The sequence below is a fragment of the Salvelinus namaycush genome, chromosome 1 (genome assembly GCF_016432855.1).
Source record: "Salvelinus namaycush isolate Seneca chromosome 1, SaNama_1.0, whole genome shotgun sequence".
Taxonomy (NCBI): domain Eukaryota; kingdom Metazoa; phylum Chordata; class Actinopteri; order Salmoniformes; family Salmonidae; genus Salvelinus; species Salvelinus namaycush.
In genome coordinates this window covers 49818331-49831346 of record NC_052307.1, presented here as the reverse complement: position 1 = coordinate 49831346, position 13016 = coordinate 49818331, and the positions used below count along the sequence as shown (strand labels likewise).

The 13016-nt window shown below is 43.5% G+C and overlaps 1 protein-coding gene and 1 non-coding gene across 2 annotated transcripts in view; both read right to left on the bottom strand.

The window, feature by feature from the left end:
- The window catches only part of LOC120045149 (cytoskeleton-associated protein 5-like), an 89083-nt gene that overhangs the window by 39989 nt on the left and 36078 nt on the right, over positions 1–13016 (bottom strand). Inside the window, exons 24-28 of the mRNA XM_038990076.1 lie at positions 12657–12851; positions 6892–7024; positions 6450–6538; positions 5477–5596; positions 3640–3789 (exon numbers count right to left, since the gene is read on the bottom strand). Coding sequence (XP_038846004.1) covers positions 3640–3789; positions 5477–5596; positions 6450–6538; positions 6892–7024; positions 12657–12851 — 687 coding nt within the window. The remainder of the gene's footprint in view (positions 1–3639; positions 3790–5476; positions 5597–6449; positions 6539–6891; positions 7025–12656; positions 12852–13016) is intronic.
- On the bottom strand, positions 3442–3546 carry LOC120057385. The gene has a single exon (XR_005477920.1). It is a non-coding gene; the product is annotated as a small nucleolar RNA SNORD67 (small nucleolar RNA).

The window sequence follows — 13016 nt, the reverse complement described above, 5'->3', positions numbered from 1 at the left end:
TTGATATCTTCAGTGATATTGTTAACACGCCCCCATAAAGAAAATTACAATTAAAAACGGGTTCAGCCCCTGGTTCGACCATGATCTTGCAGAGTAACCACACTCTTCTCAATTGACATCAACATAGCTCAGGCAGTAGGAAGCTCTCATCCATTTATATGCAGATGATACAGTCTTGTACTCAACTGCAAAACAAAGGTCATGTGGATTGGTAAGAAGAATGCCCCCCCTCCCACAGGTGTTATTACTACCTGAGGGTTTAGAGCTTGAGTTTGGCTAGACGGTGCACTGTCCTCTCAGCACATATCAAAGCTGCAGGCTAAATTAAATCTAGACTTGGTTTCCTCTATCGTAATCGCTCCTCTTTCACCCCAGCTGCCAAACTAACCCTGATGACCATCCTACCAATGCTAGATTACGGAGACAATTTATAGGTCGGCAGGTAAGGGTGCTCTCGAGCGGCTAGATGTTCTTTACCATTCGGCCATCAGATTTGCCACCAATGCTCCTTATAGGACACATCACTGCACTCTATATGCCTCAACTGGTCATCTCTGTATACCCGTCGCAAGACCCACTGGTTGTTGCTTACTTATAAAATTCTTAGGCCTCACTCCCCCCTATCTGAGATATCTACTGCAGCCCTCATTCTCCACCCGTTCTGCCAGTCACATTCTGTTAAAATGTCCCAAAAAGCACACATCCCTGGTTAGCTAATTTTTCCGTTCGCTGCAGGTAACAACTGGATCGAGCTGCAACAAACACTCAAATTAGACATTTTTATCTCCATCTCTTCATTCAAGGACTCAGGTCATGAACACTCACTAACAGTTGTGGCTGCTTTGCGTGATGTATTGTCATCTCTACCTTATTGCCCTTTGTTTTGTTGTCTGTGCCCAACATTGTTTTTACCCTGTTTTGTGCTGCTGCCATGTTTCTACCATGTTGTCATGTGTTGCTGCCATGCTGTGTTTCTATAATTCCAATTATAACAAAGTCAAAAATAAACATTTAGTTGTATTTTGAGGTTGTGGCTGGAATTGCGGTATTTATTTAGTTTGGGAATTTACATTAGTTATTTGACAGACAGGATAAAAAAAAAAAATTTGCTTAGCAAACCAGATATTAACGTTTTCTACGGAGACAAAAAAGTTAACGTTCCAATACTTGAATAATTGTTGTGATTGGAGGAAAGCGGTGAGGATTATCGAATCAGGATCAACTCCGAGCTCATTAATGATAGAATGTTCATATTTGGAGATTGCCAAAGAGACTGGCCTTTATGCCATTAGAAGGAGTAGAATGTTAGCTATTCAGACTGGTCCTCAGGCTAGAATTGTCTGTGCTGTAACCAAGAAGCGTGATCTTGACATCTAGCCCCTTAGCTAGCAAAACCAATGCAAAGCTGGAGCGCGAGTGGCATATAAATTTGACACCTTAGATGTCTTAGTTATGCATACTTCATAGTTAAAAGCAGTGGCGTTACACTACATTTGTTTTTAAACATTATATTGAAAATTATATCGTTGGCATTTCGAAATACACTACATCAGGGGTGTCAAAGTCAAATGGACGGAGGGCCAAATAAAAAATTTAGCTACAAGCCGAGGGCCGGACTGTTCGAATGTTCATTGAAAAATTTTTAAATGACGCATATAGTCTAGTGAACCTAATTGAACCTACTGAAAACCTAACAAATATATTCCAATATGATCAGATAAATAAAGCAATATTTTCTTATGGCTCTGTCAGTAATCTTTAATTTTCAACAGACACAAAAGACAAATTTCCTCACGAAGCTCGAAACATCTTTGAAGCACCTTTCCCTGGCTTAGCCATCGCACCTCTGTGTGATAAGGCAAATCACCATGCTCCGTTTCTAACTCCGTCAGAAATGCCTTGAACTGGCGGTGATTCAAACCTTTGGCTCTGATAAAGTTAACTGTGCGCGTGATGATGCTCATTACATGCTCCATTTTCAAGGCTTTACCGCACAACGCTTCCTGGTGTATGATACAATGATAAGCTGTCAGCTCACCTGTCGCGTTTTCCTCTTGCATCTTTTCCCGTATCTTCGCCACCAGTCCGCTCCTGTGTCCACACATCGCAGGTGCTCCGTCGGTTGTCAAACCCACGAGTTTTTCCCAAGGCAGCTCCATCTCATTTACACATCTTGACACCTCTTCATACAAATCATGCCCCGTAGTTGTGCCATGCATAGGACGTAAAGCCAAAAACTCCTCTGTCACGCTTAGGCTGGAGTCCACTCCGCGGATGAAAATTGACAACTGGGCAATGTCAGAAATGTCGGTGCTCTCATCCACAGCCAAGGAATATGCAATGAAATCTTTTCCCTTTTTCACAAGCTGCTCTTTTAGATTGATGGACAACTGGTCTACTCTCTCGGCAATGGTGTTTCTGCTCAGACTCACATTTAAAAAGAGTTGCCTTTTTTCTGGGCAAACTTCGTCACAAACTTTAATCATGCAGTTTTTGATGAAATCCCCCTCCGTAAATGGCCGGGCTGATTTAGCGATCTCTTCTGCCAAAATAAAACTGGCCTTGACAGCAGCCTGGCCTTGTGATTTGGCTTTTTTGAACAGAGCCTGTCGAGATTTGAGGCCTCGTTTTAATTCCTCTGCCTTTTGTAGCCTTTGTTCCATGTCCATATTCTTGTTTTTGTCCGCGTGTTTCGTTTCATAATGTCGTCTCAGATTATACTCTTTCAGTACCGCCACACTTTCTCCACACAGAAGACACACAGGTTTTCCAGCTACCTCCGTGAACATATACTCCGACTCCCACCTTGTTTGAAACCCCCGGTTCTCAGTGTCCACCTTCCGTTTTGCCATTTTTGATGGGTATCTGAAAGTTAATTTTACTGTGATGCTGACGACTGCTGTGCCAATAAATATTGAAATGAAGCAGCCTACTGCTCGGTGCGTCACCGTTGCATTGTGGGAAATGTAGTATTGGTGCGTGTAAAAGATCTGCGGGCTGCCGGCTTGCTGCGGTCTGCGGGCCGGTTCTAATAATAAATCAAGATCATCCCAGGGGCCGTAAAAAACCTTCTCGCGGGCCGGATGTGGCCCGCGGGCCTTGACTCTGACATATGTGCACTACATGAACAAAAGTATGTGGACACCTGCTGGTCGAACATGCCATTCCAAAATCATAGGCATTAATATGAAGTTGGTCCCCGCTTTGCTGCTATAACAGCCTTCACTCTTCTGGGAAAGTCTTCCACTATATGTTGAAACATTGCTGCGGGGACTTGCTTCCAGTCAGCCACAAGAGCATTAGTGAGGTCAGGCGCATCCCGAAGGTGATCGATGGGGTTGAGGTCAGAGCTCTGTGCAGGCAAGACCTTCCACACCAATCTCAAAAAAAATAAAACTTTTGTATGGACCTCACTTTGTGTATGGGGGGGGGGGGGGGGGGGGTGAGCCAGACGGCCCATGTGCACATTGGTGTCCCCAGAGGTACGAGATACCTGTGCCACTGCTACCAGCCCCCTGACTAAGGGTGCAACTCATCACTCACAAATTCTACTATAACTGGGTCAGTATGTAGCTCACCTGTTATGGCTGTGAAAGCGCAGAGTTGGTACTAGAAGTCTATGTATGCATATGGTCTCACCTCTATCATGGAGTTGATGGCCTTGATGTGGTGCTGGAAGTCATGGTGGAAGAGTTCCTCCTGAAGCCACTTGGCCACACAGGGAGCCATCTGAACTTTAAGCTGCTCCACATACTCATCGCGAGGAGACCCAAAGTTCCACTTTAGCGTCTACAACACACAGGGATAGATTTAACACACAGTTTACTCAAATGGCAAACGTGAACTACACTTCTGAAAATTCACCACCAAGCACTTTTGCCCATAGATGCGCACACACTAGGACTGACCCCATTTAATTGACAGGCATTGGAAATATTTTAGGCACACGACACCCATCTGAGTTGCGCCTGTCTCAGCCAACTGAATAATCCATTGCAAAAGACGCAGGGATGGCACACCAAGACATGTGCTATTGAAATTGTATATGGTTATATTATGTAAGAACAAAGGTGCAAATCGAATTAGTATATTATAAATGTGTTTTCAGAATTGTATGGTTTACTATAGTAAACAAAAATAAAATCAAACATTAAATCCGTCAACTAAAATGAATTCATTAGGCTCTAATCTATGGATTTCACAACTGGGAATATAGATATGCATTTGGTCACACACACAAAAAAGGGCATCACAATGTAGCTCTGGATCGTGTCACGGTATCTCCGCATTCAAATTGCCCTAGATGTTAGTTGACCAGAGTTTATGCCTGTCCATAACAAAACCCTACCGCGGGGCACTCAGTTCACAATGGTGACATCAGCAAACCACTCGCCCACACAACGCCATACGTGGGCCTGCGGTAGTGAGGCCGGTTGGACGCACTACCAAATGTTCTGAAACAGAGGTGGCGGCGTAATGTAGAGAAATGAACATTCAATCCACTGGACATCCCTGCAGTCAGCATGCCAATTGCACATTCCCTTAAAATATCTGTGGCATTGTGTTGTGTGACAACTGCACATTTTAGAGTGGCTTTTTATTGCCCCCCGCACAAGATGCACCTGTGAAATGATCGTGCTGTTTAATCAGCTTCTTGAAATGCCACACCTGTCAGGTCGATGGATTATCTTGGCAAAGGAATGCTCACCAACAGGGATTTAAACAAATGTGTGCACAATTTGAGAAATAAGCTCATGAACCAAGACCTTACATGGTGCATTTATATTTTTGTACAGTGTATTAACATTAATGCCCAACATTCACTTTCATTTAAAGGCACTCAGCGATATGACGTAGATGCAGAAAGTAAACAGCATAGTGGGCACGATGATCAACTTCTGCTGTTTTGGTGCCCTGGCTAACCAAGCTGTGAATGACAGAGCAAATTTTTGCATCTCGCTCATCTCAAGATCTGTGGTGCTGCTCGTGGCCAACGTCCTTTTGCTGAACCAACCAGATTTTTTTTGTAGACGGCACACACAAATTAGCCTAATTGTAGCCTAAGACTTACCTACCGGTAAATACGGTAGTTGTTTATAAGGTCTACTTAAGACAAAATGTCTAAAGGTCTGCAGTACAGCAGCATTTCATTGATGTAAAGGATGACACCAAATAAAATGGAACGCAAACTGTAAACAGCGGTTTGCATACAATAGTTTGATAACGAATAAGACAAACCAATTGAACATTAAGTTAACCAGAAAAATAAAAGGCTCTTGATCTTTGGCTCCCGAGTCATTTGGGTCTTAATTATTTCACCAAAAAAGCTCAGTACATATAGTTTATTATTAAAAACACAGGGTGGGTCTCTGGAAAATGTTTAAAAATTGACCAAATTGATTGGTTGAAAGAACAGACGACTCTCGGTCGACCAAGATCTTTTTTGGGGTTGGGGACAGCCCTATTACATACACACCTTCAAGCTCTTCTCGTCTTTGACGCGTAGATCCTTGCCGTTGGGCACCATGGTGAAGATGGGACCAGACTTGTCCTCCTCTTCTTTACCCTTACCCAAGGGCTTCTTCCCAGCAGCAGCCTGGAGAGAGGTGGGGGATATAGGTTCAAAGGAGCATCAAAGCAGAGCAATGCGGGACTGGAAACTGACCCTTAAAGGAATTGGGGGGGGTGAGAACAGTTGATTAATAGGCAAGAACGCAACAAATAAGCACACTGTGTGCCTGGAAAAAGAGAGATGATCGTGGTGGAGGTTTGTGTGCACGACTCCGTTAATGGCAGTGTGTGTGCCATAAGAAGAAAACCATGTTCCTGTCGAAAAAAAACATGCATGTCATCAACAGTAGCAGATCGTGCGAGTACCCTTACAAGTGCATTTCCTTTCAGGCAGAGGCCTGAGGTACCTGCTGTTTACAGTTATTCCCCCTGGCTGAGCCTTTAGCTTGACTGGCACTACGCTCCTTGTCCAGGCTGGTGTTAATGCTCCCGTTGGAGCTCCTGCTGCTGTTTAGGGTGGAGTTCAACTCCTGAGACCTCCACTAGCCACACAAAACACCAGGGTCGTGTTCATTTGGCATGAAATGGAACATAACTGATAAAACTGATGGTACCTAGACTTGTAGTACAACAAATGCTAGATTTGCTACAGCGTGCCCTAATAAAACATTGTAAAGAAAACCCTCCATTCTGGATGACCACAGTCTTAACTGACTGATTCTTCAAAAATAAATTGTTGATTAATACTTCTATGATCAATATAAAACAAGCACACTGCCTAGGTGGCCATCATCCAAGGGAGAATTAAAGTGGAACTTTGGCATGTTCTAGCACCATGATCAAACTATGAGACATGAGGTACAGTACATGTAACACAAACATGGATATTGGTGACACTCCTAAAATGGTGAACACGAGAACAGCTTTGACTCACTCACTTTTCCTTTGGCCGGTAGTGCCCCTGGCTTGGCTTTCTTTGAGTCGGCAACTGCATATTCTTCAATGGGAGCCTGGGTTTTGCTCAAAGCTAAGGGGATGCGAGGGAGAGAAACATGGATTTAAAAGAGGCTTTTCGCACCAAAAAAAAAAGAGGCAATTTGTTAGAGATGCCTATGGGTCAGTACAAGTTGAGTCGTTTTGCTTTGCTTTTAGTGTTAGCTATATTTGAGGTCTGGATTGAAGGAAAGAAAGCGAATCAATTTCTACTTTTTGCTCAGGGATGGCCAACATCAATGCTCGAGGGCCACATTAGTACTTCAAAATGAAACACTAAGGCAGCATAAAGAAAACAATCACGTCATTCACCACGACCTCATTCCGTCCGCCTTTTACCCCTCTCCCTGGATTATATAATTCCTTTAGTGCTGTACGTGAACCCACCTGCAAGGGCTTTGGCTGGGTGGACGCTGGATACAGGCTTGGTGGGGGCAGCTTTAGCAGGACCAGCTGATTTAGCAGGCATCGCATCCCTGGCCTTGTCCAGCATGGCAACCACCTGGTCCTTAGAGGCAGACTACACAAGAAATGTATTAATTATCAATTAACTTCAAGACAGTGTTAATCGCACACATATTGGGAGTGGATTTAAAGATACAGGTAACTGCCAAAATAAAGGACACGCCAACATTGTCTTGATAGGGTGTTGTAGTCGCACAAACCAGATGGGATGGCGTATCGCTACAGAATGGTGTGGTAGCCATGCTGGTTAAGTCTGCCTTGAATTCTAAATAAATCAGACAATGTCACCAGCAAAGCACTGCCACACCATCACACCTCCATGCTTCACAGTGGGAACCACACGTACGGAGATCAGCCGTTCACTTAACTAAGTCTCAAAGACACAGCAGTTGGAACCAAAAATGTCATTTGGACTCAGACCAAAGGACAGCTTTCCACCGGTCTCATGTCCATTGCTCGTGTTTCTTGGCCCAAGCAAGTCTCCTCTTCTTACTGGTGTCCTTGAGTAGAAATTTGTTTGCAGCAATCTGACCATGAAGGCCTGATTCACGCAGTCTCCTCTGAACAGTTGATTTGAGAGGTGTCTTACTTGAGCCTTGTGAAACACTTATTTGGGCTGCAATTTGAGGCTGGTAACTAATGAACTTATCCACTGCAGCACAGGTAACTCTGGGTCTTCCTTTCCTGTGGCAGTCCTCATGAGAGGCAGTATCATTGCGCTTGGTTTTTGCAATTGCACTTGAAGAAACTTAAAAAGTACTTAATATTTTCCAGACTAACTGACTATTTCTCTTCGCTTATTTGAGCTGCTCTTGCCATAATATGGACTTGGTCTTGTACCAAATAGGGCCATCATCTGTATACCACCCCTACCGAACTGATTAGCTCAAACGCATTAAGGAAAGAAATGGCGCAAATTAACTTTAAGGCACACCTGTTAATTTAAATGCATTTCAGGTGACTACGTCATGAATCTGTTTGATAGAAGGTCAAGAGTGTGCAAAGCAGTCGTCATGGGTGGCTACTTTGAAGAATCTCAAATACAAATTATATTTATTTGGTTACTACATGATTCCATGTGTCATTTCATAGTTGATGTCTTCACTATTATTCTACAATGTAGAAAATATAACATGAGAACAAGCAGACAAGCGCTCATTAAAAAAAAATCCCTTGATTCTTGCGATACAGGCATTTGGAATATCGCGTAAAACATTCATTTAAAATAATTAGACAAATCAAATTTAGTCACATGTGCCAAACACAACAGGTGTAGAGCAGAGTGAAATGCTTACTTACGAGCCCCTAACCAAAAAAGCAGTTAAACATTAATATTTTTAAATAAGAAATAAAAAGTAACAAGTAGTTAAAGAGCAGCAGTAAAATTTAAATAGCGAGACTATATGCAGGGGGGTACCGGTACAGAGTCCATGTGCGAGGGCACCGGTTAGTCGAGGTAATATTTACATGTAGGTAGAGTTAAAGTGACTATGCATAGATAACAGTAGCAGCTGTGTAAAAGAGGGGGGAGGCAACGCAACTGGGTAACCATTTGATTAGATGTTCAGGAGTCTTGGCGTGGGCGTAGAAGCTGTTTAGAAGCCACTCCTTGAAAGCGGCAGCTCTACCCTTTAGCTCAGTGCAGATGTTGCCTGTAATCCATGGCTTCTGGTTGGGGTATGTACGTATGGTCACTGTGGGGACGATGTCGTCGATGCACTTATTGAAGCCAATGACTGATGTGGTGTACTCAACGGCATGGGAAGAATCCCGGAACAAATTCCAGTCTGTGCTAGCGGAACAGTCCTGTAGCTTAACATCTGCTTCACCAGACCACTTTTTTTTTTTATTGATCAAGTCACAGGTGCTTCCTGATTTAATTTTTGCTTGTAAGCAGGAATCAGAAGCATAGAATTGGCAGATTTTCCCAATGGAGGGCGAGGGAGAGCTTTGTATGCTTCTGTGTGTGTGGAGTAAAGGCGGTCTAGAGTTCTTTTGCCCTCTGGTTGCACATTTAACATGCTGATAGAAATTAGTTAAATGCAGGAAACTTGAATCTGGTTTAAGTCGCCGGCCACTTGGAGCGCCGGCTCTGGGTGAGCATTACTGTTTGCTTATGGTGGAATACAGCTCATCGAGTGCGGTCTTAGTGCCAGCTTCAGTCTATGGTGGTATGTAGACAGCAATGAAAAATTATGAAAACTAGGTAGATCGTGTGGTCTACAGCTGATGATACTACCTCAGCCGAGTAATACCTCGAGACTTTTAGATATTGTGCACCAGCTGTTATATAGAAAAATAAATACTCCGCTGCCCTTCGTCTTACCAGACGCCGCTGTTCTATCCTGCCGGTGCATCATATAACCATCCAGCTGTATGTTGATAGTGTCGTCGTTCAGCCACGACTCAGTGAAGCATAGATATTACAGTTTTAAATGAACCGTTGGTAGTTTAACCTTCCGCGTGGGTTATCAATTTTATTTTCCAAAGATTGCACGTTTGCTAGCGGAATGGAAGGCAGTAGGGATTTATTTGATCCCCTACGGCCCCTTGTTCTCCACCTTCTCTTCACACAAATGACGGGGATCTGGGCCTGCTCCCGAGAAAGAACTATGTCATTCACGGCGGGCTCGTTAAAGGAAAAAAAGGATTCTGCCAGATCGTGCTGAGTGATCGCAGTTCTGATGTCCAGAAGTTATTTTCGGTCAGTAGCAGCAACATTATTTACAAAATAAGTTAAAAGTTAAACGCAAAGAATCTAACAAAAAACACACTATTGGATAGGAACACGTAAAACGTCAGCCTTTTTCTCCAGCGCCATCTTAAGTATGGTGTGCATATTGCCCAGCCCTACGCCTTTTCAGGTGCCGCTGCAGAATGTACAATTGGGTGAAGATCTGGTGAGAGTGCCATGGTATACATCATTTGTGTGCTCATCAAACCAGTCAGTGAGCACTCGTGCCCTGTGGATGGGGGCATTTTCATCCTGGAAGAGAAGCCTCCCATCAGGATAGAAAATGATTCACCATAGGTTGAAGGTAATCCCTCACAATATCTGTATTTATTGGCATTTACATTGCCTTCTAAAGGGGTTGAGAGGACCTAAACTATGCCAGGAAATTACACCCCATACTTTGTATCCCTGTACTGACAATCCCCCTAACCAGGAAGTGATAACACAGATCACACCAATGGAGAGAAGAACTGAATGTACATAAAACGTCAGAGTCCAAAGAATTTGTCCAAAATCCATGGTCAGTATTGCACATCCACGTAGAGTGCTATCAGAAAGCAATACTTTTCCCACATTACAGCCTTATTCTAAAATGTCTTAAATAATCCCCCCCCCCCTCTCAATCTACACACAATACCCCATAATGATACCTGAAATATCACATTGTTTAACCTCTTGACGCTAGGGGTCAGATATATATATATATTTTTTTAAATAACGTTCCCAAGGTAAACTGACTATTTCTCAGGTCCAGATCGTAGAATATGCATAGAATTTACAGATTATGATAGAAAACACTCCAAAGTTTCCAAAACTGTCAAAATATTGTCTGTGAGTATAACAATTCTGATTCTGCAGGCGAAAACCTGAGGAAATCTAACCCGGAAGTGATTTTTTATTCATTCTTAATCCGTGTTTCCTTGCCCGTCTTTCTTCCATTTAAAGGGGTATCAACCAGATTCCTTTTCCAATGGCTTCCTCAGGCTGTGACCAGGCTTTAATTATGAAAAATGAGCAAGATCTTTCAAACTAGTCAGGTGTCCTTTGATTAGTTCCTGCGCGCAAGAGAGGTAGCTCTCCATTTTCTGTCTCTCTTTTATTGAATAGGTTACGGTCCGGTTGAAATATTATTGATTATGTTTGTTAAAAACAACCTGAGGATTGAGTATAAAATACATTTGACATGTTTCTACGATCATTACGGATACTTTTTGGAATTTTCGTCGAACGGAACGAGGCTTTGGTTCTCAACATAATGCCCAACCCAAATGGCGTTTGTTATAAAAGTAATATTTATCGAACAAAAAGAACATTTGTTGTGTAACTGGGAGTCTCGTGAGTGCAAACATCCGAAGATTATCAAAGGTAAGCGATTAATTGTATTGCTTTTCTGACTTTCGTGACCATGCTAATTTGGGGCTAGCTCTTAAGAATAAGAATGCTGTTCTAGCATTGATCGATACTCACAAAAGCTTGGATTGCTTTCGCTGCAAAGCATATTTTCAAGATCTGACACGATAGGTGGATTAACAACAAGCTAAGCTGTGTTTTGGTATATTTTACTTGTGATTGCATGATTATAAATATTTTTAGTAATATTTTGCGCCCTGCAAATCAGTGGTTGTTTAGGAAAATGATACCGCAAAAGGGATCCGTAGCGCAGAGAAGTTAAAGCACCTTTGGCAGCGATTACAGCCTCAAGTCTTCTTGGGTATGACACAGGTGAGAAACTCCTCCCATTCTTCTCTGCAGAGCCTCTCAAGCTGTGTCAGGTTGGACGTGGAGCATCACTGCACAGCTATTTTCAGGTCTCTCCAGAGATGTTCGAGCGGGTACAAGTCCGGGCTTTGGCTCGGCAACTCGAGATTCAGAGACTTCTCCCGAAGCCACTCCTACGTTCTCGTGGCTGTGTGCTTAGGGTCGTTGTCCTGTTGGAAGGTGAACCTTTGCCCCAGTCTGAGGTCCTGAGCACGGTTTCATCAAGGACTTCCGTACTTTGCTCCTTTCATCTTTCCCTCGACATTTCGTCTCCCAGTCCCTGTTGCTGAAAAACATCCCCACAGTATGATGCTGCCACCACCACCATGCATCACCGTAGGGATGGTGCCAGGTTTCTTGGCATTCGGGCCAAAGAGTTCAATCTTGGTTTCATCAGACCAGAGAATCTTGTTGGCATTGTCTGAGAGTCTTTAGGTGCCTTTTAGCAAACGCCAAGTGGGCTCTCATGTGCCTTTACTGAAGAGTGGCTGCCGTCTGGCCACTATCATAAAGGCCTGGTTGGTGGAGTGCTGCAGAGATGTTTGTCCTTCTGGAATGTTCTCCCATCTCCACAGAGGAACTCTGGAGCTCTGTCAGAGTGACCATCGGGTTCTTGGTCACCTCCCTGACAAGGCCCTCCCCCTGATTGCTCAGTTTGGCCGGACAGCCAGCTCTATGAAGAGCCGTGGTGGTTCCAAACATCTTCCATTTAAGAATGGAGGCCACTGTGTTGTTGGGGACATTCAATGCTGCAGACATTTTTTGCTACCCTCCCCCAGATCTGTGCCATGACAATATCCAGTCTCGAAGCTCTACAGACAATTCCTTCGACCTAATGGCTTGGTTTTTGCTCTGACATGCACTGTCAACTGTGGGACACTATATAGAAAGGTGTGCCTTTCCAAATCATGTCCAATCAATTGAATTTACCACAGGTGGACTCCAATCAAGTTGTAAAGACATCAAGGATGATCAATGGAAACAGAACGCACCTGATCTCCATTTCGATAAGGTATTTATTTTATTTGCAATAGTCTAAAAACCTGTTTTCGCTTTGTCATTATGGGGTAGTGTGTGTAAAAAGCAATTTATTCAATTTTAGAGTAAGTGACGGGGTCTGAATACTTTCCAAATACACTGTACATACAGTAGAATAAAAACAAGACATGCACAGTTGATCTCCTTAGTTCCCTACCTTCAGTTTGCCTGTGGCCTTGTTCATCTTGTCGAAGCCCAGGTGCATCATGAAGATAGGCAGGACATCCTGGGCTCGCTTCCTTACGTCAACGTTGCGGTCCTCCAGGCAGCCGAACAGGGGGGGTACACACAGCATAAGATCGGAGGGCACTGAGCGCATGGTGGGCAGATGCACTGCCAGCCAGCCAAGCACCTGAGGAAGGAGCGGGAGATTGAATCAGGTGTCACTCAAGCTTTAAAATGAAAGAGTTTGGCCAATTTTCTTTAAACAGACTGTTTTAGAGGGCGCCTCTGACCATTCCCTTTGAAATGACCTGCTGCAAATAAGAAACAGGGCAACAAATGTAACAGCTGTTAT